Source organism: Muntiacus reevesi, chromosome 5 (genome assembly GCF_963930625.1).
Source record: "Muntiacus reevesi chromosome 5, mMunRee1.1, whole genome shotgun sequence".
NCBI lineage: Eukaryota > Metazoa > Chordata > Mammalia > Artiodactyla > Cervidae > Muntiacus > Muntiacus reevesi.
In genome coordinates, this window is record NC_089253.1 from 88747871 (window position 1) to 88774226 (window position 26356).

Genomic DNA, 26356 nt, shown 5'->3' on the forward strand with positions numbered 1-26356 from the left:
ACCCTAGAGGCATCCCAAATCCACTGCTGAGCTGCCTAATACTGCCTCCCCCCTAACAAGATCTCTTGCAGATGCTCATTTCACAAACGTTTGAGTTCACACTGAAGTGCCTTAGGAGTGGTTCCAGCGGTGTGGATCAGGAAAAACCTCTAACTGGAGGAGTTCCAGAGTGCTCGAGGTAACAGACACCTTTTCCAGTAGCTTACCTATGAAGTGCAAGAGAAATGTTGCGGTGGTTCAAAGGTGTGGGGTGCAGTGGCGTTTTCTGTCTTGCCTCGGTTTGGGAGAGATGCCAGCATACTTGTAGACTGTTATGGAAGAACCAGCAACGAGGGAAGACACCAGAGAGGGAGAATTGCAGGAGTCAAATCAAGTGAGTCAGGGGGACACGAAACCAGAGCCTAGGAAGAGCTGGCTTTAAATTTGAGAATTACTGGGTTGAGAATTCTCTGCGTCTCACCGTAAAGCACTGGGTTGTTTGCATGAAATAAGACGAGGATTAAAGAAAAATGTCAACCTCCTTGGGGCGGGGCGGGGGGCGGCGGGGGACGGGTTCTCAAGCTGTTTCCGCCCCAACTCAAACTCCCCAGCTCGCCCCCAGCAAGAACTGCCTCCGCACATGCGCGGTGCGCGCACGTCGCGCTGGAAGAGGCACTCTCGCGAGAAGAGCCGCGCCAGCCGGAAATATGGCGCCCCCCAGTCCCCGAGAGTCTAAGGCCCAGTCGGCCACGAGCGCGGCCAAGTCTGACGGGGAGATGGTGCTGCCGGGCTTCCCGGACGCAGACAGCTTCGTGAAGGTGAGTTCGGGAGGCCTCGGGGGGCATCGGGAGCCGCCCACGGCTGACCGGAAGCAGGCCCGGACCCTCTGGGCGGCCGCGTGCACGATGCAGCCGAGCCCCGGGAGAGGGTAAAGGGGCTTGTGCCCTCTCCCGGCACAGTCTGCCTCTTCACCCTCCAGGCATGGGGCTTCGCTCGCTGACAATGGCGAACTCCCCTCTCCCTAGGGTCCTGGATCTCGCGTTTGAACCCTTGCAGTCCCGAGCATGGAGAGCTGTCGCCACGTCATAGGAAGGGCTTCCTGGTCACCCTGAAGCCCCCAGCCCTCGCGACCCCGCCCCCGCCCAGGCCTGAGCCACTCAGATAACTCTCCGGAGAGGCTCGGGGCTTCACGCTGCCCACACTTGCCGTCCTCCCCTCCCGCGGCCGGGATGGCCCTTCTTCCCTCTCCTGAGGTCCAGTCATACAAAACCCTAAACCCTGGGTTTAATGTCACCTGTTAAAGCTGCCACCGAGTGCCCCTCCTGCAGGTGCCATAGAACATTGATCACTGTCTCCTTCCAAAGAGTTCATTTGGATTATTTGTCTAATGGTGCTTAAATATGAACAAACAAATCTGGAATTAAACATCTCATTCATAGTTCTTACAAGACCATGAAACTAAAATAGCTTGTAAGTTAGCACTACAAATTCCCTAAAACTCCACTTGCATTTTGTCTAATTTATCATTACCACAAATTCATTTATTTGGTTCTGAATAATTCCTGGGCCACTAGCCATGGTCCTGATTGGTGGCTCTGTGCTACCAAGAACGCCACCATGATTCAAGTTCCCATTTTCTCTCTTTTTTTCTTGGAAAACATTTATAACACAGCTTACAGTGATGTCATTTGGCCTTCGTGTGACCAACCATCATTTACCAATGGGAGCCACTTCAGGTTTTTTCTCATTACCACACAGAAATTGAAATAGAGACCTTCTTGGCAGTAACTGAGCCATAAACACAAGTCCAGTTGTGGATAGTAGCCTTTCTAAATCGGTCATATGAAAGATCTAGGATATTCTTACATTGTCTGTATCTATTATTATTATTTAGCTGAACCATGCGGCTTGTGGGATCTTAGTTCCCCAACCAGGGATTGAACCCCTGCCCCTATCAGTGGAAGCACAGAGTATCAACCATTGGACCACCAGGGAACTCCCTTACACTTGTTTATCAAATTCAGAAACTAAGGCTCAAATAAATAAAATAACTTGCCCAAGGTCACAGTACCAGGCTGTTTTGAATATTAGCCTTATTATATATGTATTTGTTATTTCTATCCCCATTCTCCCAAGAATGTAAGCTCCAGAACTCATTTTCACGTTCATTCTTGTATCATAATGGTTGGGGTAAAATCGGCACTAAATGATGCATGGAGATTGGGTATCTTCATCATCTAGGACAGTTCCTTATATATAGTAGATCTTGAAAAAAAATGAGCTGCTGAATGAATGGTGACCCATGTCTAAAACATGCTTGTTTTTCTGGTTTTGACAGTTCGCTCTTGGGGCAGTGGTGGCAGTCACCAAGGCGTCTGGAGGCCTACCGCAGTTTGGTGATGAGTATGATTTTTACCGAAGTTTTCCTGGCTTCCAGGCATTTTGTGAAACACAGGGAGACAGGTTGCTTCAGTGGTAAGTACTATATATTCTTTTCTCATGTTGAAAGAAATGACTGTGAAGAAGTAGATGATTTTTCCTGAGATTTGTATTTTTTTCTTATCATAATTTTCTGTGCTTTGGAGCTATAAAATGTAAAAATGACAATGGATTTTGATTAGGGAATGTTACTTGCTAAATTTTGAGTTTAACTTTAAAAATATATGTGTTGACTATTGCAGCTATAGACAGTGAATCTTTTTTAATTAATCTGGGACTAGAAAACCTAGATCCAAGATTCTCTCACACAACCTGTGGAGTCACAAGTTTTAGCTTTCTATTTTTTTTTTTAATCTATTTTCTTTTTTAGTAATGGCTTCCTAATAAGTGTATTAGGACAAACATTACACAGACACTGGTTTTGTTGAACTGTTGCATGACAGAATTAGAGAATCTGTTTTAGATTTCATGTTAAAACAGTGAATGCAGAGTACATAGTTTACATAGTGTTATATATTTTTTTAGAATTTAAACAAAGCCTTGGGGTAATTTCTTCCACCCCTTCAAATAATGGATGAGGAAAATAAGCCTTTGTGAGATTCAGTGAATTGCCCAATGCCATGCAACTAGCAATGTTTTTTGCTATAAGGGTGCAGGTTTTGTTAGTTTGATTGAAAAGTATTAGGGAGGACTTCCCTGGAGGTCCAGTGGCTAAGACTCTGCACTCCCACTGCAGGGGGCCCAGGTTCAATTCCTGGTCAGGGAACCAGATCCCACATGCCATAACTAAGAGCACGCATGTTGCAACTAAGACTTAGCACAGCCAAATAAATAAATATTTTGTTTTAGAAAGTGTTGGGAATAATCTGAGCTAAGCCTTGGGATCTTTCTGCCAGATTAGTAGACAAACAGACAAAAGTATACAGACTGATTTGGGTTTTCCTGTCCTTCCCAGCATGAGTAGGGTGATGCAGTACCATGGGTGCCGAAGCAACATTAAGGACCGGAGTAAAGTGACCGAGCTGGAGGACAAGTTTGATTTACTGGTCGACACCAATGATGTTATTCTGGAAAGAGTGGTGAGTATTTCACCTCACTCTTAAAGGCAACTAACAAATGAAGAGCCTTTGTATTATTAAATAATGAAAGAAAATCCAGGCACTTCAGGAAATGAAAGAAAGAAAGTTTAGCATTTCTTGTCCGTAACAATATTCCCTTCCTGTGATAGTTGGCTTATTTTCCCCAAAAATAACACAGTTGTCTTCAGATACATCACTTCAGAATATTACTTCCCCTGGGGATGCCTGTTTTTAAAGTGTCTTTATCAGAAATCTACCCTCCAGATTTGCCAGTTCCATTTTGTTGCAGGAGAGGAGGCCTCTGGATACAGGGCGCAACCAACATTTAATCCATTTTAAGTAGGTTTCCCAGGTGGTGCTAGTGGTAAAGAATCTGCATGCTAATGCAGGAGACACAAACAAGAGACTTGTGTTCAGTCCCTCGGTCGGTCGGGAAGATCCCCTGGAGGAGGAAATAGCAACCCACTCCAGTATTCTTTTTTTTTTTTTCCCACTCCAGTATTCTTACCTGGGAACTCCTATGGACAGAGGAGCCTGGTGGGCTACAGTCCATGGAGTTGTAAAGAGTTGGACACCACTGAGCACACACTCATGCAGTCTTCTAAATACCCTAACTTGCGTGATTAGAGGGAGATGTGGCTCATTGAGATAGCTAGCCAACCGTCTTCTTCTGCCTAATTCTGCAGCAGAATATTCCTTACAGAAATACACAGATTGTCCAAAACACAGCTAATGCTCAGCCATGTGACAGTCCTGCAGATATGAAATCATGCTGTCCTGTCCCATGCAGTCATTTCTTCCATGGTCTAAATGCCCATAGGTCTTCCAGTGGTTTCCTCAAATTTTATGATTTCAAGTCCTACCATTTGTCAGCTAGGTGCACCACTGTTAGTAGTGCCCAAACTGAGATCCCACATCTGGTGCTACTGTACAAAATATGGATGGATGAGGACAACCTTCATTCTCACTCTGATTACCATTCCTCTGTGTTTAATGCAGTCTAGGATGTAGGCCATATCATCCTGTTAAGTCACTTTTAAATTTTCAGCTCAATTCATAACTGTGAAGAGAGTCAGTCAAGGGTTGGGAGTGCCTGATCACTGCCCTACCTTTGAGCAAGTAATGCTTTAAATACTTGGGTTGACTCTCAAATCATGTCTGCTACAGTTATTCACTCTTACAAATGTGTACTCTTGCATGTAATTCTCTGCCTATGTTTCGTAAAATTTTAGGTAATTAACTCTGTTAACCCTTAAAGGAAGATACTTATCTAATACCTCTTGCACTCTAAGGGCATTTTACTGGATGAAGCATCAGGCGTGAATAAGAATCAACAACCTGTCCTCCCTGCAGGGTTACAGGTCCCCAAAACCATAGTGTCCAGCTGGAACCGGAAGGTAAGGGTTGCTTTTCAGATGCACTGGAGTATCTGATACCAACTTTAGGGCCTTTGCCCTTTCTCATTTGCGTTTCTGTTCTAATTTATTGAACACAGAACTGGCCACTGCCTAACTTGTTCTCATAAACAGACACAACCTAATTCCACCCTCTAGTCTACTTTGCACCCCCCACCCCCCCCCCCCCAGTGTCACACATACATTCTTTAATGGGTGGCCGTTGACACAAAATGGAATTTAGTTTTCTAAGTCTTCAAGTTGCTGTGTTATAAATTTGTATTTGCTGATCATAGGCAGGAGAATATAGCAAAAAAACAAAATCTGAAACTTTCCGGCTGCTTCATGCAAAGAACATCATCCGACCTCAGCTTAAGTTCCGAGAGAAGATTGACAACTCTAACACACCATTTCTTCCCAAAATCTTCATCAAGCCCAATGCTCAGAAACCCCTCCCTCAGGGTAAGTGGTGCCAACTCTGCCCAACAACACAAATGAAGGGAGAAAGGTCTCCCTCCCGCCTTCCTTTCTTCAAATTCAGAGGGAGCCAGTTAACCCTTGGTAACTAGACAGCGCAAACCTGTCTTTGTCGCTGCTTGGGTCTCCAGCACTCTCCAAAGAAAGGCGGGAACGCCCACAAGACCGCCCTGAGGACTTGGATGTGCCCCCTGCCCTGGCGGATTTAATCCATCAGCAGAGAACCCAGCAGGTGGAGCAGGACATGTAAGTGTTCACCTGTCTGAATGTCCTGTTGTGAGTCTTGACCACCATGTGTGTTTTCACTCTGCGTCACTTTTGTAAAATGTGTGAATGAAAGCGGAACCTGAGGGGTGGGTGACACTTCCCCTCTTCCTGACATGAATCTTAGCCACTGACCTCCTGCTTGTTTTCACAGAGGGCTTCACACAGGTGTCGTTCACACAGCCCTCACACAGTCCTAAGAGCTGCCAGTTGCTCTCGTCCCCATTGTACAGATGAAAGAACCAAACTTGCGATGCTAACTTCCCACAGAACTAGAACTTCAAACCCAGGTTTTCTTAAAATTTTCTTTGCTTTGTACCACTCTGCCTCTCTTGTCAGGTGGGGTCTCACACAGGGAGGTAAGGCTCACCTGTAAACTTAGCACAGAAAAGACCTTCTCCCTGACTGTATAAGCATCTTGGAAAATCTTTGCTTAAAACAGACAATAGGACTTTGCCTTCAGTGTAAAGAAAAAAGATGAGGAGGACTTTGTCAGTGTTGGTCCTTTTCTCACACATAGCCAGAGCGTCTGGGCATTCATGCCTCAGCCCCAGCTCTGCACTGTGAGGCCTCCAGTCAAGTGCTGGAGAAATAAAGGTACTGAAAGGCGGCTCTGCCCTCAAGGAACTCAAAAAAGACAGGATTCTTATGCCAGAATCTGATAGCAGAACTGAAAAAAATGCATCATTTAGTATATGACAACTGAGATATTTGCCCCATCCTCTCTCACCTCACAGATCCATTATTCCAGATCACAAAGAATTATATATTCCACCTTTCTGTATCATCCACAGCAGCAGCTATACAGTGTTTTTCCAATTAGTGCTCAAATCTTTATAAATGAGTAGATTTTTTATTATACTTTGTTATACTTTTAAGGGTGAACAAATTTCACCTAATTTTTTTTTTTTGATGCACTTGAATTATCATTGAAGCAAATATTTTCACAATGTTCTTTTCTTGTTTGCTTTAACAGACTGGATTAAAACAGTTGTTCTTCCTTGAATCATGGGATTAATCACAAAGATTTTTCTTTTTATTTTTTTTATTTTTTTTTTTTTTACTGTAGTGTAATTGCTTTACAGTGTTGCGTTTCTGTCGTGCAACAAAATGAATCACCTGTATGTACAAATATATCCTCCCACCTTCTTGAGCCTCCCTCCCACCCAGTCCTCCAAGATAGCACCCCCTAGGTCGTCACAGAGCACCAAGCTGAGCTCCCTGGGCTCGACAGCAGCTTCCCGCTCGCTGTCCATCGTACACATAGTAGTGTATGTATGTCAGTGCTATGCTGTTGATTTGTCCCACCTTCTTCCCCACCATGGTCACAGGTCCATTCTCTACTTCTGCATCTTTCTTCCTGCCCTGCAGATAGGTTCATCAGTACAGTTTTTATAGATTCCATATGTGTGTGTTAATATACAATATTTGTTTTTCTCTTTCTGACTTGACTTCACTCTGAATGACAGATTCTAGGGTCCATCCACTTCTCTATAAATAACCCAGTTTCCTTCCTTTCTGTCTAATATTCCGTTGTATATATATGCCACGTCTTCTTTATCCATTCATCTTTCAATAGACATTTAGGTTGCTTCTGTGTCCTAGTTGTTGTAAATAGTGCTACAGTGCACATTGGGGTGCATGTGTCTTTTTGAATTATGGTTTTCTTAGGGTATACCCCTAGTAATGGAATTACTGGATCATATAGTAGTTCTATTTTTAGTTTTTTAAGGAACCTTCATGTTGTTCTCCTCAGTGGCTGTATCAATTTACATTCTCACCAGCAGTGCAAGAGGGCTGCCTTTTCTCCACACCTCTCCAGCATTTATTGTTTGTACCTTTTTATTTTACCGATTCAGGTTTGCACATCCTTATCAGTATGAACTAGATCACTTCACGCCACCAGACTCAGTCCTTCAAAAGCCAGAGCCTCAGGTAAGTGCCGATCTTAGCTGATGGGTGGTTCCCAAGTAGCCCAGGAAGAATCAGGTACATCGATGACTGGATGCAGTTTTAGCTTTCCTTAGTTGCTTTTATAGTATTGGGGTGGCCAAAAATTTGTTCAAGTTTTCCCGTAAGATGTTATGGAAAGCCAAACAAATTTTCTGGCTGCCCAAATAGAAGGGTGTGACTTGGGATCATTTCTTGGACTCATAATTCACTTTGTCCTTTTGTGAAAGATGACGGTTCAGAGTCTTCTTCTTCTCCCTATGCTTTTGTGATGCAGTTATACAGACCTGTAGGAGAGACACCCTGCCACTTCGTGTCCACACTGGATGAACTAGTGGAACTCAACGAAAAGCTCCTCAAGTGTCAAGAATTTGCTGTAGACTTGGAGGTAACTTATTAATTACCTAAAATGGAGTGTTTACATTTTCTGTGAGTTCACCTATTCAAGAAGTATAAAATTAATACTAATTTAGACCTGTTTTTTGGTAAGAATCACATTACTTTACTTATTACTGATTTTTCAAAATCAATTTCATTCTAAGCCTGATAAAAATCGTTTTTTCCCTGTTCCCCCGTCTTTCTGTGTATTTTAGCACCACTCTTACAGGAGCTTCCTGGGGCTCACCTGCCTGATGCAGATTTCCACCAGGACAGAAGACTTCATTGTTGACACTCTGGAGCTTCGCAGTGACATGTACATTCTCAACGAGAGCCTCACAGACCCAGCTATTGTTAAGGTCAGCCAGCCTTTTCCCACTTTTACATGTGAGCACACGATTTAAATGCTTCTCAATTTCCTATTGTCATCATTTCGGCGTAGCCCCAGTAAAGCTGAGAGAAAAAATTGTAACTTCCTCCACTAGGATGGGCTTCCCTGGTGGCTCAGACAATAAAGAATCTGCCTGCAATGCAGGAGACCCGAGTTTGATCCTTGGGTTTGGAAGATCCCCTAGAGAAGGAAATAGCAACCCACTCCAGCATTTTTGCTGGAGAATCCCATGGACAGAGGAGCCTGGTGGGCTATAGTCCATGGGGTCGAAAAGAGTTGGACACGACTGAACAACTAACACCACTAGGGTACCACATGCTTTTGTTTCTAACCCTCTGTTAGAACAGCTAAGACTTAGCTCATCACCACCCAGGAAAATGTTAAAGCACTTTAATGAGTACTGCAGCAAGCCCTTGATCTCAAGATTGTTGGACTTAATGACTGCCCTTGAAGCTAGCAACGTGGCCTTCTTAGAGTCATCAGCTGTTAGCAGTTACAAGCATGCAGTTAGGATTGTAGAAGACTGTGGCCCAAACTAAAAGAAGCATGTAAAACTGAACCATCTTTATCTTTATCCTGGCTTCTATTCCAGTGTTCTAATAGCCTAGGGACAGAGTTCATTTCAGAGCATAACCAGCCCTGTGCCTCTGTACTGCACGGCTATGGTTTTATTTTCAGGTCTTCCATGGTGCCGATTCAGACATAGAATGGCTCCAGAAGGACTTTGGGTTGTACGTGGTGAACATGTTTGATACTCACCAGGCAGCTCGCCTTCTTAACCTGGGCAGGCACTCCCTGGACCACCTCCTGAAGCTCTACTGCAACGTGGAGTCGAACAAGCAGTACCAGCTGGCCGACTGGCGGATACGGTCAGTTTGTTCTTGATGAGGAAACAGGGCTGGCGGAGGGAGGCCTGGGTGGTTGTTAATCCCACTGTGGAGACCTGTGTGCAGGCTGTAACACCGCTTGGATCTCTCTCTCTTCTTTTTTTTTAGTTTATTTTTGGCTGCACTGGGTCTTCATTGTTGCAAGCAAGGGCCACTCTCTATTGTGGAGCTTAGGCTTCTCGTTGCAGTGGTTTCTCTTGTTGCGGATCCCAGCCTTAAGGCTGGGTGGGCTCAGTAGTTGTACTGCACGGGCTTAGTTCCCAGACCAGGCGTCGAACACCTATCCCCTGCATTGGCAGGCGGATTCTTACTCACTAGACCACCAGGGAGGTACCCCATATGGTCTTGAGTTGAATGTCATTGGGCTTTTGTCCATTTGTTTTTAGTGGCATAAGGACAGCTGGAAGTTTTAGAATAATGTAGAGTATATGTTGGACTGATTATGTTACATAGAGGGGAGTGTTAAGTATTTAAAACTTTTGAAATGGATTGGTTTTTAAAAAGGCTTCATATTTATTGAGGTGGAAATTAGATTGTACTTGAGCATAAATTATAAGAAAAATTAAAGTGAAAAGAATGCTTCATATTTGAAAAAGGTAGGAATTACTGTCTTAGATAAACAAATAAATAGTGCATCATGCTTCATGGAAATAGTTGAAATTGCCATGCCATGTCAGCATTTGTCCATGTCTGTCTCTTGTTTGTAACCCACATCTCCCTGGTACATGTGTGTGAAATGGTCTCCCGTAAGTGTGAGAGAGTTCTAAGAACACAGCTGACTTAGCCTTCTAATCAGTATTTACTGTAATCTAAGTAATTTATAGTGGAGTAATTACTATATAGTAATTTACAGTGTAGTAAATATAGCATATAGTAAATATATACTATATAATAATTTATAGTATTTACTATTATCTAAGGCTGTTAGGGAGTCTTGCCACACTTTGTGGGATTCTTGCTTTCCTTGGTCATTTTCAGATAGCTGGCTTCCTCTCTGAGGCTGCAACTGTTGTATGGAGAAGCACCAAGCTCTTCTGCATATCTCATGCCAGAATTTCTCAAGAGAATTTAGTAAAGTCAAACTATAAGATGAAAATTATTAAAATCTAGAAACCACTTCCTTTTACTTAACCATTAACACATGTCACACAGTGGGATAAGATTCACACTCAAGACAGGGCCCTGATTTTTACCATGTCGTTGCCCTGCTGCCCCTTCTGCCCAGCTGTGGAAAGAAAGCTTGTCCCATGAGGGTGCCGGAGAAGCTGGTGGGGCTGTAGTATTGGCCAGGGGAGACTCTTGGACTTCAGCAGGAACCCACAGGGTAGATGAGTCTAATTGCCACCGCAGGGGAAACCAGTGAAACAGCGTTCTCTGTTGCAATTCTAGACCTCTGCCCGAGGAAATGCTGAGCTACGCCCGAGACGACACTCACTACCTGCTGTACATCTATGATAAGATGCGGCTGGAGCTGTGGGAGCGCGGCAACTCGCGGCCCACACAGCTGCAGGTGGTGTGGCAGCGCAGTCGTGACATCTGCCTCAAGGTACAGCCCGGACCCAGGTTCTGCTCGGCTCCCTGTGCTCTGCTCTGCTCTTTCATTTATTTTTTTTTTTAATTTTTAAAATGAGTTAATTTATTTTGACTGCACTAGGTCTTCGTTGCTACACACGGGCTTTCTCTAGTTGCAGCAAGCGGGCATACTCTCCGGTTTTGGTGCGCGGGCTTCTCACTGCAGTGGCTTCTCATTGCAGAGCATGGACTCCAGGCTCATGGGCTTCAGTAGCTGTGGCACACGGGCTCAATGGTTGTGGCGGCGCACGTCTGCCTTCCTGTTTACATTCATAAAAGAGCCTAGTGTCCTGAAGAGCCCAGGGCACAGTATTGATTCACACTTATCATGAATATTCTCTAATATTTTGCAGAAATTCATCAAACCCATCTTCACAGACGAATCTTACCTGGAACTCTATAGGAAGCAGAAGAAGCATCTGAACACACAGCAGTTGACGGCCTTTCAGCTGCTGTTTGCCTGGAGGGATAAAACAGCTCGTCGGGAAGATGAGAGTTACGGGTAAGGGACTATGGATCCCTTTCATTCTTGCTAGATCTGGTGACAAGGAAATAATGGGCCTTTTCAACTCTTTTCACCGTGAAAGTTGATTATGTTTTCCCAGGGTTACAGCACATCATGGAGCTTGTTGGCAGAATTTAATGGGATCCTGTTGTGTTTTATTCCAGATACGTCCTGCCAAACCACATGATGCTAAAGATAGCTGAGGAGCTGCCCAAGTGAGTGAGGACTGATTAATGTGCTCTGACTTCCTCAGTGGAGAAAGTACTGTCCCTTAGATCCGGCTTCCCTGATTGTTGTTACCTCAGAGCTGTTTACTTAGAGTAGATTAGTGCCCTGAGGAAGTTAGCAAGTCCAAGGAATGCAGAATCTTTGCCCGTGCGCTGCCATTTAGGAAGCAGAGCTCCAGCAGAACTGGAGCTGTTTCCATGTTTATCCCTTATATGGATTCCCATGTAAGTCTGGGCTTCCCAGGTGTCTCAGCAGTAAAGAATCTGCCTGCCAATGCAGGAGACATGGGTTTGATCCCTGGGTGGGAAAGATCCCCTGGAGGAGGAAATGGCAACCCACTCCAGTATTCTTGCCTGGAAAATCCCATGGACAGAGGAGCCTGGTGAGCTACAGTCCATGGGGGTCACAGAAGAGTTGGACATGACTGAGCGACTTAACAGCAGCCTCAGCATGTAAGTTTCTGAGCCTGGAGCATCCACTTTAGAGGGAAAATTTCTCAGACTCTTTCATCTGTACCTCCTTCTGGATTAAGGTGTCTCATGATTTTAGATGTCTTATGATGTTAATTGGAGTATAAGCAGAGAATCAAAGCTCATCCTCACCTGGCACCTCCTTGCAGGGTTGCAGGTGAGCAGAGCTATGGGGCTGTGTTCCAGCCCTCCCTGCGAGCAGGAGGCAGCGGTGGGAGGCGTCTGCTCAGGGCTCAGTGCAGCAGAGAGCATGTCTTGGAACGTGGGGTCACTCTGACGGACCGTGTTCCCTCAGTTCTCACCTGAGTGCCTGCGCTCTGGCTTCACTGGGTCGTTGTTCCTTCATGGAGCCTTTGTGGGCCACGCTCCTGGGCAATGTTGAGTGTGTTCTCACTTCCTTCAGGGAACCTCAGGGCATCATCGCTTGCTGTAACCCTGTGCCTCCTCTCGTACGGCAGCAGATCAACGAAATGCACCTTCTGATTCAGCAGGCGCGAGAGATGCCTCTGCTCAAGGTAAGAAGCTCCCCAACTCCACAGGTTCTCAGCTCTGTCTGCTGCCGTCTTGCTCCTTTAGTCTCCTTCACACGTGAATTGGTCTCCATTCTGAAAAAAAGCCTGAGGAAATAATAGGATTTAGGAAATCCAGTGGGTGTGTCTTTATGATAGTCAGAAGCTAAAGTTCATCCTTTTTTAAAAAAAATTTTATTTATTTGTATTTGGCTGTGCTGGGGCATCACTGCTGCATGGGCTTGTCTGTATTTTCGACAAACAGGAGCTAATCTTCATTGCACCATGCAGGCTTCTCATTGCAGTGGCTTCTCTTGTTACCGAGCACAGGCTCTAGGGCACACAGGCTTCAATAGTTGCAGCTGTGGGCTCAATAGTTACAGTACTTGGGCGCAGTAGCTGCAGCTCCCAGACTCTAGAGCACAGGCTCCGTAGTTGTGGCACATGAACTTAGTTGCTCCACAGCATGTGGGATCTTCTCGGGCCAGGGATTAAACCCACGTGTCCTACATTGGCAGGCAGATTCTATACCACTGAGCCACCAGGGAATCCCTCATCCTTCTTTCTTTGCAACCTTATCTTTGTTAATCCAAGGGCCAGTGATGTCTCATGATGTCCAATGATGGGCTGGTTAGCTGTTGTCCCGAGGTAGTCAGCCTTGCAGGATAAACTGGAGTGGGGATCTCAGCATAGAGACTGCATTTTGGAAGCCTGGCAGTAGTCCAAAGTGAGATGATAAGAGCCCTGATGAGCATGTCGGTCACAGGAATAGAAGGGAAAAGACAGGTTCAGGAAGCATCTTCAAAAGCAAAGATTGATGGGACTTTATAACAGGTGGTGACAGTGGCTGCGATTCTTTTCTGAGCACCATGTTAAGTACTTTAGAGGTGTTCTCTGAATGGCAAGTAGAGTTGAAGATAATGGAAGTGGAGTCAAGGACCACTCACTCCACACAGAAAGCCGAGGTGACAAGAAACAGGAGCACCCCAGAGAGAAGGGAATTCAGAAAGCGCTAACTGTGAAGATGCTAAAGTTTAGGCAAATTCAGATGAAAGCAGGATGCCCAGCCCACAATACAAACCCATACATCTATGTGTGTGCCTTTCATGGGTACACACATACCAACACACCTGTGTTCTTGTGTAGATATTACAGTATGTCTACACAAGATTATGTGTAAGTTTACATGTGTGTGTGTTTTGTTTTGTTTTTAATCCATACAAACATTTATTCTGCCCTTGCCGGGGGGTGGAAGAGAGGGTGTCCAGAAAGATATGCATGTTTCGATTTGTGTTTTCATTGGCACAGTTTTTAATGTTTTGTCTCAGTAGTAATATTAGCATGTGTAAAACATGTTTGTAATTTTTGAAAGATTATTGATCCCAGGTGACTTGAAATCAGCCCCTTTGAGGTAAAAAAGGAGAGACTCTGAGGATAAGCACATTTAGTGTCTTCATACTAATATTTCTTTCTTGACTCTATACTTTGTCCAAGTAAAGAGCAAAATTCCCGTGACTAGACAAAAGTCTTTCTCAAGCTGTTTGGAATCCTTCTGTGTTGTGGCTCACTGTGATAAAGGGCTTTATTCTTTCATCCAGCAAATAATTACTGAGCACAAGTAATTACGGTGCCAGGCACTGGAAGGGGTGAAGGGACAAGGAAAGTCTCGGGCTCTTGAGAAACACCGTCTAGTGAAGAGACACGTCTGTGCTGAAGGAAAAAAAGAGAATGAGTGTGTCATCAAATTTAGGGAACTTTCCTCACACTCTCTCTGTTCTGACTCTTTAGTCTGAAGTCGCAGCAGGAGTGAGGAAGAGTGGGCCGCTGCCCAACCCTGAGGTACCGTGATGTGTTCGTTGTGGCTTTTTTGGAGGGAGGGAGGGGAACCAGTCACAGCTTGGACAGACCCAGCCTCCCTGACAGACACCAGGGCCTGTCACCGGGTCACAGAGTCCTTCACGCCGGCCTGTTGCTTTCTTTTTGACGCAGAGATTGGAGAATGTTCTCTTTGGCCCCCATGACTGCTCCCATGCCCCGTCAGATGGCTACCCTCTCCTCCCAACCGACGGTAACGAAGAGGCCCCTGGCACGTCCCGGGGGTGGGGCTGCCCGGCGTGCCGCCCCGTCAGCTTGGCCCGCGCTGACTCCCCTCCCTGTAGGGCCTGCGCCGGTGCAGAAACAGGAGGGCCTCCTCTCCGCCCAAGAAGACGAGGAGACCCTGCCAGACATCAGATGTCTCGTCGCTACTGCTGTCATCACATTATTTAACGTGAGTGACACCATCCGGGACGTGACCCAGACTGGGGGGATGTACTGGCTTTATCAGATAGGAGGCCGTCTGCCGGAAGTGGAAGCCAGTGGCAGTGGGGGTGGGCAGGAAGCCCGTTGGCTGGATGGTGTTTGCTGCCCTAATGAGGAGGTCTGTGAGGGGTGGTGGAGAGTTCTGTGTGCTGCCTGAGGAAATCCTCAGGGGAAGTGCCCCAAGGGAGCCGGACAGGAGCTCCAGGGATGTATAAACAGGGGCCTTCCTTCCCCATTCATCCGAGGTCAGTCAAGGGCCAGTTTATCCTGATTCCCAGAAGGGGTGGAACAGTGTTTCCAGTGAACTCATAGTGTGTGCTGCGTATACTTTCCTGACGATCGCCAGCATCATCTATATGTGCTTTGGATGAAAAGAAGAAAAAAAATCAAAAGAAAAGAAAAGCATTCTCCCCAGTCTGGCCTGTTAGATTAAGTGAGCAGCAGGAGATGCAAGTACCAGGAAGTGGGTAGGAACTTGTTCCCCCTCCCAGGGAGGCTGAGCCCCGGTAGGTAGAGACTCCATCCAGTGTGGCCCACTTGGGGACCTTGTTCCTGGAATCCGGCCTGGGATACGATAGAGCTTGTCCTGATTAATCCCACCCAGCACGCTTCTCCTTTCCACCACAGACATGAGCTCTGGGTTCTGTGCAAAAGGAAGACCAGGGTGCATGTGCTGGTCAGGATGATAGTTAGTGAGATGACCAGGGATAAAAGGAAATCACACAGATAAAAAGTCTGAATACAGCACACAATAGATGTGAAAGAAAGTGAAAGTGTTAGTCATTTAGTTGTGTCTGACTCTTTATGACCCCATGGACTATAGCCCACCAGGCTCCTCTATCCATGGAATTCTTCAGGCAAGAATACTGGAGTGGGCGGCCATTCCCTTCTCCAGGGGATCTTCCTGACCCAGGGATCAAACTTGGGTCTCCTGCATTGCAGACGGATTCTTTACCGTCTGAGCCACCAGGAAATACAACAGATGGGCTAAGAAGGAAAAACTATAATTTCTAGAAAGAACTGAGAAAGAGAAGCAAGCATACTATCTGGATAAAGACAAGTTTCATGCTTAGCATGTGTTCAGATAGTAAGAAGCTGGGTGGTCCAGTCCTATTCACAAGTCTCCCATCACACTCAGATGCTGCGCCAGTGCCAGGGAGGTGAAGTACCACCTGCAAGATGTGTTAACTGTCTGGGAGTGAACTTTCCTTTTCTCTTAATTGCATACAGTTAGTCTTGTTTCAGTAGCCAGTGCAAACAGAAGTCTAGGACCTTTAGTTGACCACAGAGTGCGTTGAATCACCGAGGCGATTAGGCAGCTAAAGATGTGAGTGTTAACTTGCAGCCGTGTGGATGTGTAAGCGCTGTGCGTTGTCTAGCAGAGGCTGCACCCCTGTTCCTGGTGTGCAGGAAGCCTGACCACAGAGAAGGCCAGGGGCTAGCGCAGGCCGATGCCTGCAGTGAGAGCAACATTCTGTTGCTTAGTTTTGTTGGTCACCCATAAAGGTGTATGATTTTAAATTTCAGCTAATTTCAGGTTACAACCCCAGGTTCTCCAGTCAGCCAGATCTGGACTTACATCCTTATTCTGCCCCTACTAGCTGTAAGGCTCTGGAAGACTTTCTTAACCTCTCTCGGCCTCAGTTTCCTCATCTGTACCATGGTGAGAGTAACGCCACATACCTTGTAGGTTGTAAGGATGTGGTGAGAACTCATTGATTCAATGAGTGTGTATTGGAACTTCCCTGGCACTCCAGAGGTTAAGACTCCATGCTTCCACTGCAGGGGGGCATGGGTTCAATCTCTGATGAGGGAAATTCTGCATGCCACAGTGTGGCCAATAAATACGTAAATATTGAACACCTCACTGTGTGTTACTACAGGCTATTGTAGTGCCTTATACACAGGAGAGCTTTTTTTAAAACTTAGTAATTAATATTATAAATAAATGATACTTTGATTTTTAAAAATTTTTTTAAAATTAAAAAAGGTTTTTTTTTTTGTGCTGTGACACTTTGCTTGTGGGATTTTTATTTCCCTGACCAGGGACTAGACCTGGGCCCTGGCAGTGAAAGCACCAAGTCCGAACCACTGGACTACCAGGGAATTCCTGAAAAAGTTTTAAATAAAATAATAAATTTTTTTAAAAAAGAAAAGAAATTTTAGGGATTTCCCTGGTGGTCCAGTAGTTGACTCCACGCTTCCACTGCAGGGGGCACAGGTTCAATCTCTGGTTGGAGAACTGAGATTCCATGTGCCGTGTGGCATGGCCGATAAATAAAGAACTTTAAAAAGTCAGCTGTTGGCATTATTACTGTTACTGTTACTCCTCTTGCCTGCATCTAATATCATAAAATGGTCATAGTTGTAGGCCGTTTTTCTCTGTCCCTGCAGGAACCTAGTGCTGAAGGAAATGAAAAGAGTCCATTAACAGTTGCACAGAAAAAAGCCCAGAACATAATGGAGTCCTTTGAAAATCCATTTCGGATGGTAAGTACTGGTTGCGTATGTTAAGGGCTGACAGAAGAGGCAGAGCTTTTTGCAGCCGGAGGTGCCTTTTGCCTAAAAAAGGAACCGAGAGACTTCGGAGACCGGAGAAGCCTCACCACCGTGACGACATCCCTGGCAGTGGGTCGAGACCCCGAGTCAGGTCTTCTGAGACCAAGTCGACAAGAGGACCCCACTTGAGGGCCAGGCAGCTGCGGCCAGGCTGGCACTTTGCATTGAGGCCTCCTAAGATGTAACCAGCAGAACACCCCCATCTGAGGGCCACCGAATTCTGGGTCCAGATTCTATTTCTCGGCATTTAACGTGACTGTTTCCATTTCTCCAGTTTCTGCCTTCAGTAGAACACCGGGCTCACATTTCTCAGTCAGCAAAGTTTGATCCATCATCGAAAATCTATGAAGTAAGTGGATTTGTCATCCTTTCTAAGAGTGAACTTTCTAAGAAAAGAGAACTTCTTAATTTCTTAAACCAGGTTTCTGTTCTAAACAAGCCCATCTTTGAACCTCCCTGAGAATGAGTGCAAGAAACATTTCATATATAAGCCTTGTTTCCAGAGAGAGGAACCAGACTTTAACCAGATTCTTGAAAGCATTGGGGAACTTTTTAAAGAAACAGGTCTTTGTTTTTTGTTTTTACAAGGTATACAGTACACAGATATGAAATGTACAGCTTGATGCATTTCTATTTATGAATATTACTTTAACGTTCTTAAAGATGACAGTTTAAATTTTGAAACATTCTGTTGTATGTTGTGTGGTTTGTTTTTAGCAGCATTTTAAGTAAGAATAAGAATCCATCTTCCCTGGATCCCCATGAGATATTCCTGGGAGCCGACATTCCTGGGAGCCAGCATGTTAATTGTTTGTTAAAAGCCCTCTTCCTCCCTGCAGGAGGTGGTGCTCTCATCAGATGGGTGGCCTGGCTGGCTCCCTCTGCACACACACCCCCCCACCCCGCCCCTGCACTGCTCTTTAGGCCAGAGAGTCAGGCCAAGGAACTTCCTGGTAGTCCAGTGGTTAAGACTTCACACTCCCCAGTGCAGGGACGAGAGAGTTCCATCCCGAATCAGGGAACTAAGATCCTACGTGCCATGTGGCACGGCCAAAAAAAAAAACAAAACGAAAAGGAGAATCAGGTTGAAACCCTAATGGGCCTCCGCCCTGTCACTGTTGGTAAGCCTGCTGTTTTTAGAAATGGGGAGTCAGATGAGGTTTCTGCTGTCTCTTCTCTTCCGCTCCCCCCCCCCATTGTGGCTTACTGGGGGCAGCCCCCCCACCCCTGCCCCGCCCACTGGACTTACCAGACTTACCGTTTCCTGTCACCGAGGTGTGTTCTCATGCCCCAGGTAAATGTGGTGTCATAAGAAGCACTTTAGGCTTGCAGGAGTCCTGCCTTGAACACCATCTCTACCATTTATTAACCATGTCCCCTTGGACACATTACTTAGCTTCTCCCAACCTATTTCCTGTCTGTAAAGTGGTAGTGATGATGGTACCTCTGCCTCAGGGTCATAGAAGGGACTGAATGGGTGGATATGCAGGCATCCAGCCCAGTGGCTGGAATAACATTAAGTACTTTATACATAAAGCCAGCATGAGCTCTTATTTTTCGTGTCATTAGATACAGGATCATTAGATAATGGAACTTAGGACCTAGAATGTGTATAGCTACCAGTCAGCATGCTCTGGGTCACCTCATTCAAAGAATCATCCTAGGCGGCTGAGTTTTGGAGATTTTTTTGTTTGTTTTTATTTATAGATCAGCAACCGTTGGAAGCTGGCAAGCCAGGTACAGGTACAAAGAGAGCCTAAAGAAACTGCCAAGAAGAAGGCAGCTGAGCATACAGGTAGTGTAGCGCCCACCCCCTTGTCAGCTCAGCCTGCACCTTTGGTTGAGAGCAGCCCTGGCTCACTCTTCTGTCCAGTTACTCAAGCAAAGCTCCAGGCACAGCCGAGCAGCCCCAGTCCTCCCCTCCACGGCCTCCCTTCTGCCGAGGGGCGGCAGATGGTGAGCCGGAGATGTGTGAGCTGTCAGGGCAGCAGGTCCTTACGCAGAGAGAGGAAGGACGTGCTGCGGCTGGGCCTGACGGGGCACGGGCTGCTTCTGTACAGTGGTCCAGGGAGGCGGTCTAGTGAACGTGACATTGAGCCAAGACCCGTAGCCATCAGGGGAAAGTGTTCAGACTGCCAGCTCAGCGAGGCCAAGGCCACAGCTTGCAGTACTGCTCAGAGCAACCCAGGAGGCCAAAGTGATGGGGGCGGGGGGTGGATGGAGGGTAGGACAGAGAGCAGGCAGGAGTCTGTTGTTGGGACTTTTACTCCAAGTGAGTTGGAAGCCATGGAGGGCTCTGAGCCGGGGAGGGCCGTACCCTGACTTAGGTGTGGAGGCCTCACCAGCTGCTGGGCAGAGGGCAGGGTGGGCAGTCCAGTCAGGAGGCAGCACAGTGTACAGATGAAGGGGGACACTGGTGTGTGCGTCATGGGGGCAGGGCAGGTGGTGGAAAGTCAGAGCCTGGCGTGTCGCGTAGAGAAGCTGATAGCATTGGGTGAGGTGGTTCATGGACAGGAGGTTTTGTCCTGAGCGCCTTGGGAGGCGGGGCTGTGTGGACAGTGAGGCTGCAGGGGGGCCAGTTAGAGGCGGAGGAGGTTTTGGTTCTGGTCCTCGACCTGTTAGGGTTGAGATCCCGACGCCATGTCCTCAGGGGAGTCACGGAGACCGCTGGGTGAGGAGTAGGCATGGGTGTGGACCCAGAGGTTGGTTGATGAGGAGAGGAACATCTGGGCTGAGCCGCAAGGCAGGGTGCTCCAGGGATGTAGGGGTTGGGGCTGGGGCCCGCGCTCAGCAGGGGTGACGCCGCAGGCAGTGCGGCTCAGAGGCCCAGCTGCCACCACAGCCGCAGAGGACGTTCTCTCTCTCTTGCAGCCGCCCGGGACCAGGCCCAGGAGGAGTACAGGGCAGCCGCGGAGCAGGCCGTGTCCGTCCGCCAGCAGGCTGCCGTACGTGCCTGCATTTCTGCTCTCTCTGATCGTGGTCAGGGTTGGTCTGGAATGTCGGGAGGGCTCACTCTCAGCGTTGGGTTATAGGCGTCTCTCAGTTGCTGGTCCAGTAGTGCTGCCTCATGCCCGCCCCCTGCCCCCCACCCCAGAAGGTCGACGTCGCTGTCCATCTGGGGTGGTTTTCCTGCTGGGTTTGGGATAAACATGTCCTTGGCCTGTAGAAGGAGGTGAGGCATTGAGCCCACTCTGTGTCCCACTCCACCTGGGAGCTGTTTCACCCCCTGCCACCCCGGCTCCCCAGCACCCTGGAGTGCTCAGCTCTGGCCTTTCCAAGTGGCCTGACGTCATCCTCCAGCTGGGAGCTCACCGCCCACCCGCCTCCCCCCCGCCAGTGCTCCTCTCTCCGTCCCGGAGCCCGTGTTTACAGCCCTGGAGGCATTGTGTGCCTCGCAGGGTGCTCACAGGGGTCACACAGAGTGGCCTCCTGCCCTGGTCGTGGCCGTGCTTCCCTCTTACAGGTCTGTTCAATCCACAGCTAGAAAATGCTGCCAAGAAAAGAGAGCGGACGACGAGTGACCCGAGGATGACAGAACAGAGGCAAGAGAAGAAACGCCTCAAAATTTCCAAGAAGCCAAAAGACCCAGATCCACCAGAAAAAGACTTTACGCCCTATGACTACAGCAAGTCAGACTTCAAGGCTTTTGCTGGTGAGGCCGGAGAGGGTGTCCTGCAGGGACCACCCAGCCACGTCCTGTGGGGGGAGCAGGTGGCGGGGAGGGGAGGAAAGAGCAGAACTTCAGTGGAGATGAAGCTCCACCCAAGGCCAGGCAGGCAACCTGGAATTGTGAGGGCAGCACACGGACGTGATGGGGACAGAGCAGAAACCCACGGCCCTCAGCCCCAAGGGCTGAGCTGCAGGAGCCACTCTGGTGGTTCATCAAGATAGTGTCCATTCTGTTAATAATTGTGGCTCCATCCTTCTTCACAAGTTCTGTCCGGAAACACTTTTTCTCAGACACACACATACAGGGTAAAGATGTGGATTGTTGAGCAAGATGTGGTTTGTTGAGATAGCCTGGTATCTAGAAGATGAAGTTCTGTGCCTCCTTAGCCTGTGAGAGCCTGTCTGTGTTGAAAGCGCTGCAGTGACATTCCTGATGACAGAGCAGCCTCCTTGGCGACACAGCCGTCTTTTCTTCAAGAACATCCCCTCTGGTCCCAGTTTACGGACAGTGGCTTCATCCTTCACGAAAACCAGAGGGATTTCCTTGATGTGAACTGGCCAGTGTCTTAGCCACCGGCCCCTGACCTAAGAATAGACCTGTGAGAAATGAGCCTGGCCTCCAGGCTGCCCTTAGCTGCTGAGAACATGATTTGTGAGGTGACAGCAAGCCAGAACTTTCTGTCTGTGAAGGGCAAGTGAACTGACGGCCCACACTGCCTGGATCTCGTGCACCTGGCCCGGTAGTGAGTCTGTGGTGTATATTAACTCACTCACATGATCACCAGCCCCTCTTTTCTCTTACCTTTCAGGAAACAGCAAATCCAAACCTTCCCAGTTTGACCCAAGCAAGCAGCCCCAGTCAGGCAAGGTAAGAATCAGACTGAGAATCCCAGTGGGCTCGAGGTGTGTGTTATTGACCCTCCACTGCTGGCAAGACTGGCCCATCTAGGAACCCTCTCCATCTGCATAGCTTTTCCCTCGCCTCATTTCTTCCCAGGCACAAACAATACCCATCATCTATTTCAGCAAGAAAAAAAATGTTGTAAAGTATCTCTAAAGGTGGGTGTGTGGTTTTGAAGGGTGTTACTGTTTGCTGCCTTGGGAATTATAGCAGCAGGCTGAAACACTCCCTGTGGTACCAGTACAGGCCTGCCGTTGCCCCCGTGAGCATTGCTGCCAGCCAGAGCGCAATGTGACTGGACGTCTGGCATGGGGATGGGGTGAACAAGGCCTACGTAGAGCCTGGCCATTCCCTCAATAGCTCATCCGTACAGTCTTGCCGTCACTAACACCCAGAAATGTCCAGTTGCAAGGAAACCAAGAGCCACACCCTTTGCACTGGCAGCTCTGATGGGCCGTCTGAGCCCAGGCATGTTTTCCTGTGCATCGTGCGGTTATGGTTGTCACTCAGCCTAGATGGTTTCTTGTCTTTTCAGAAATGTATTGCAGCCAAAAAAATTAAACAATCAATGGGAAACAAAAGCATGTCCTTTCCAACTGGAAAGTCAGACAGGTACGTGCAAGATACCGTCATGGCCAGGGAAACCTGGCGAGGCCTCACCTAGAGAGAGTCTCAGAGCACATCTCCAGGCCTGATTCTGATCTTTGTCATTCAGAAAACTGAGCTGGGAGGAGGAGAGGTGATCACTGGACACCACAGTCATAGCCACGCCTTCTAGGACTCCAGTCACCCTCAGCCCTCTCCCATTACCATGTGGTCCCCCAGGGTCATCCCAGAGCAAATAGGTTTGAAATCTGCCTACATCAGCCGCTTTCTGAGGAAAGAGGAAAAAAAAATCACTAAGCAAATACGGATAGTCATTGTTGTCCAAGAATATTTTAGGGAATTCCCTGGCTGTCCATTGCATTTGCTGCTGATAATCTGGGTTCAGTTCTGATCCCTCAAGCTGCATGGCATCACCCAAAAAAGAGTATTTTAGTTAAAAGCCTAAGACCCTAATCCTTGCAGCAGACCCTAAAGTCAGAGGACGCGCTCCCAGGATGTGGCGGAGGAGGGACCATCCTTAGCTCAGCCAGCCCTCCCTTGCTAGGCCACAGGACGCTGCTCCCGCCTCCACTCCTGTCCCCTAGAGTGCCCTTGGAGTGTCAGGGGGCACTCTGCTGCCCAGCTCCGTTCTCCTCGACGCCGAACAGACCATTGTCCCTCAGTTCTGCAATATTAAGCCTCACAACGTTTTATAAACTGGCTGACTGCCACCATTCAGCCAGACTGCAAGAACTAACTCTTTGTTTTCACACTGTCTCTACAGAGGTTTCAGGCACAATTGGCCAAAGAGATAGTGTTGGAAGACAGCCTCGGGATCCCCTGGTGGACTGGAAGCACCAAATAGTGGTGCTGGTTTTGTACAGACTCATTTTTAAACCATTAAAAAATAATTCTTGCTGGAAGAAAGTAGGTTCCTGACTTTTGTCTTGTGGCCACTCCATCTCTGGCAGACAAGAACACACCTCATCCTGTCCAGGTCACCCTCTTCAGCGGTCTGGGGTAAGTGTGCCCTTGGAGTGTGGTTTCTGGAGAAATCCAGAACCTCCCCCAAGGAGGAATGCAGGAGACACTCCAGGACTCAGGAAAGGGCGGCCTCCAGAGGCCAGGGCACGATGCCCACCTGACTCTCCATCCTGAGAGGACGCACTTGTCCACGCCTGCACATCATGCAAATGAAGCCAGATGATGAAAAGTACCTTCGGGAAGAGGGACTGTGGGTACTTAGAGCCACTGGGGCTTCTCGACAGCCTGATCTCTTCTCTGTCTCTCTCTTTTTTTTACGTTTTGTTTTTTCCCCGTTATAAAAGTTAATTACTTGTTTATTACAGGAAATGAGAAAAACATAGAAGAATGCAAAGAGAAAAATTAAATCATCTTTAATCTTGCGGCACAAAGAGAATGTTTACTATATTGATGGAAAGGCTTTTTACCTTATGTGTGAATACCTTCCAAATGACCTTATATTTCTATGGTGTTTCACCTTTAAAATTTATATTATGAGACCTTTCTCATCCTGAAATTCATTTTAGCTAATTCACATTATTGAACATTTAGGTTTCCACTTTGTACTTTTTTTATTGCTGGGCGCAAGCTTTTCTCTAGTTGCAGCGAGCAGGGGCCACTCTCTAGTTGCGATATGCAGGCTTCTCATTACGCTGGCTTCTCTTGTTGCATAGCTCGGGCTCTAGGGCCACATGGGCTTCAGTAGTTGTGGCACGTGGACTTATTTGCCCCATGGTATGTGGGATCTTCCTGAACCAGGGATTGAACTCATGTACCCTGTTGGCAGGCAGATTCTTAACCATGGGACCACCATTTTTGTACTATGCTTAATGTAACACTGAACTTTTTGTATAAATTTGTGACCCAGTCTCTTGATTATTCTTCAGAATTCCATTTGATTTTAGTCCTGAGGTAGGCTATCAAGAAAACACAGAATGATACCATTATTTTTTTAACAAATATTTAAACAAGGAACCTATTTCTTGGAAGTTTTTCCCATGAGTTATTGAGAGGGCTGACTGTGCGTGAGACCCTGCAGGGTTGCTAGGCCAGACCAGACATGGCTGTGTTGCGGAGAGCAGTCCAGGACAGCCAGAGTGTGAACAAGGCAGGACTCGAGTGGTCAAAGCTGACAGAAAAGCCACACTATCCATGGCTTAGCAAAAGATGTATTTTCTCTGTCTGGAAATGGCAACCCACTCCAGTATTCTTGCCTGGAAAATCCAATGGATGGAGGAGACTGGCAGGCTACAGTCCATGGCGTCACAAAGAGTTGGACATGACTGAGTGACTTCACTTCACTTCACTTCTTCTCTGTGAATGCAGTCAGCCCAGAGCTGGTGCAGTGACTGGTGGTCCTCAGACTCTGACCTCCGTGTAGTTGCTCTGCTGTCCTCAACTCGAGCACAGGGCTTCCACCTCCTGGGGCTGCTGACTGTGCCACCTGCCACATCCTCATTCTGTTCAGCTGGAAGAAAGGAAGACCAGCACCCAGCCTCCACTCCCCACTGGCCAGAACTTAGCCACATGACCACATCAAAGGATACTGAGAAACTCACTAGTTCAATGCCCAGCTAAAAATCCAGGGTTCTGTAATTCTATAATTGATCAGAATTTGCTAAGTATGGACATTGAGGCAGCCGTCTGCCAGAAAATGAGAGGAGTCTCCACTATAAAAGCTAGATGAGGGAGTTCTCTGGTGGTCTAGTGGTATAGAATTCCAGGTTTTCACTGCTGTGACCTGAGTTCAATCCCTGGTGAAAAATAAAAAGAGAGATGGAAATTTTTTTAAGAAATTATATTCATGGGACTTGCATGGCAGTCCAGTGGTAGAGACTCCGTGTATCCAATGTAAGGAGCTACAGGTTTCATCCCAGGGGAACTAAATCCACATGCCACGTAGCCCAGCCGAAAAAAAATTTTAACCAAAGAAAGAGATTATATTCTACGGAGGATGGCCTGAGGAGGCTTCATAGGTAAGAAGTGCAGAGAACCTTGTTGCCAGCTTTACTGCAGGTTCTCCCCAGACCAGCCCTATGGGCCCAGTCCGAACTCTTCTAGTGGTTCTTTTGTGCATGCTTAAGTCTGAAGACCAAGTGCTGAAAGCATGGCAGGGAGCCTCATGTTTAGTGGGCTCACCACCTTTCAGAGGTGAAATGAATAGCGGTGACAATGTAGTAAATTTTTCATGGAGGTAAAATGATTCCTTGTCCTGTATTTGGAAGTTATCCTTGCTCATTTTGTCGTGTTTTTTGTTGTTGTTTTACTTTTGTTTTTTCCACACTGCATTGTACATGGAACTTCCCCAACCAGAGATCAAATTGTGCCCCATGTAGGATGTGAGGGCGATCTGGTTGCGACATCTGTCACCCCATTGATCGCCAGGGTTGATTCGGCTGATCTAGCTGGCTAGGCAGGTGTCCCCTTCCTCCCTCACCGCTCCATGTGCGTCCCTCCCGAAGCTGCGTGCTCGGTCGAAGAGGACGACCATCCCCGATAGAGGAGGACCGGTCTTCGGTCAAGGGTATACGAGTAGCTGCGCTCCCCTGCTAGAACCTCCAAACAAGCTCTCAAATTGTGCCCCATGTGGTGGAGGTGCAGAGTCTCAACCACTGAACCACCAGGGAAGTCCTGATTTTGTTTTTTAATAAGATGGAGACTGTAAACTGTACAAGTAGAGGTCTTTTCTAAGTGTCTTATTTTGCAAAAAAAAAAAAAGTTGGCAACCTGATATCAGTGCCCCAGTGTGTTTTTTGAAATTTTATGGGTTCCTGAAACCCCAAAGTCCAGGATCAC

At 47.2% G+C, this 26356-nt stretch overlaps 1 protein-coding gene and 1 non-coding gene across 2 annotated transcripts; both read left to right on the plus strand.

Moving 5' to 3' along the window:
- The first annotated feature begins 612 nt into the window (after positions 1–612).
- On the plus strand, positions 613–23957 carry EXOSC10 (exosome component 10). Its single transcript, XM_065935768.1, has 25 exons — positions 613–797; positions 2318–2454; positions 3374–3497; positions 4790–4894; positions 5188–5353; positions 5500–5614; positions 7492–7567; positions 7860–7970; positions 8176–8319; positions 9030–9220; positions 10628–10784; positions 11164–11312; positions 11480–11530; positions 12417–12528; positions 14311–14361; positions 14512–14590; positions 14682–14791; positions 17218–17313; positions 17657–17731; positions 19090–19177; positions 20254–20327; positions 20863–21034; positions 21861–21919; positions 22488–22564; positions 23322–23957. Exons 1-25 carry the CDS (start codon positions 687–689, stop codon positions 23350–23352), a joined length of 2661 nt encoding a protein of 886 aa, XP_065791840.1. The 5' UTR covers positions 613–686; the 3' UTR covers positions 23353–23957.
- On the plus strand, positions 3112–3184 carry TRNAG-CCC (transfer RNA glycine (anticodon CCC)). The gene has a single exon. It is a non-coding gene; the product is annotated as a tRNA-Gly (tRNA).
- Positions 23958–26356: the final 2399 nt, after the last annotated feature.

Bases quoted from the DNA above. Each gene is read 5' to 3' on its own strand.
- EXOSC10 (XM_065935768.1), top strand. From the start codon at position 687: ATGGCGCCCCCCAGTCCCCGAGAGTCTAAGGCCCAGTCGGCCACGAGC. The intron at 7,568-7,859 runs GTAAGTGCCGAT...TTTGTGATGCAG, and splicing joins TTCAAAAGCCAGAGCCTCAG to TTATACAGACCTGTAGGAGA. The intron at 14,362-14,511 runs GTACCGTGATGT...TTTTTGACGCAG, and splicing joins GGCCGCTGCCCAACCCTGAG to AGATTGGAGAATGTTCTCTT.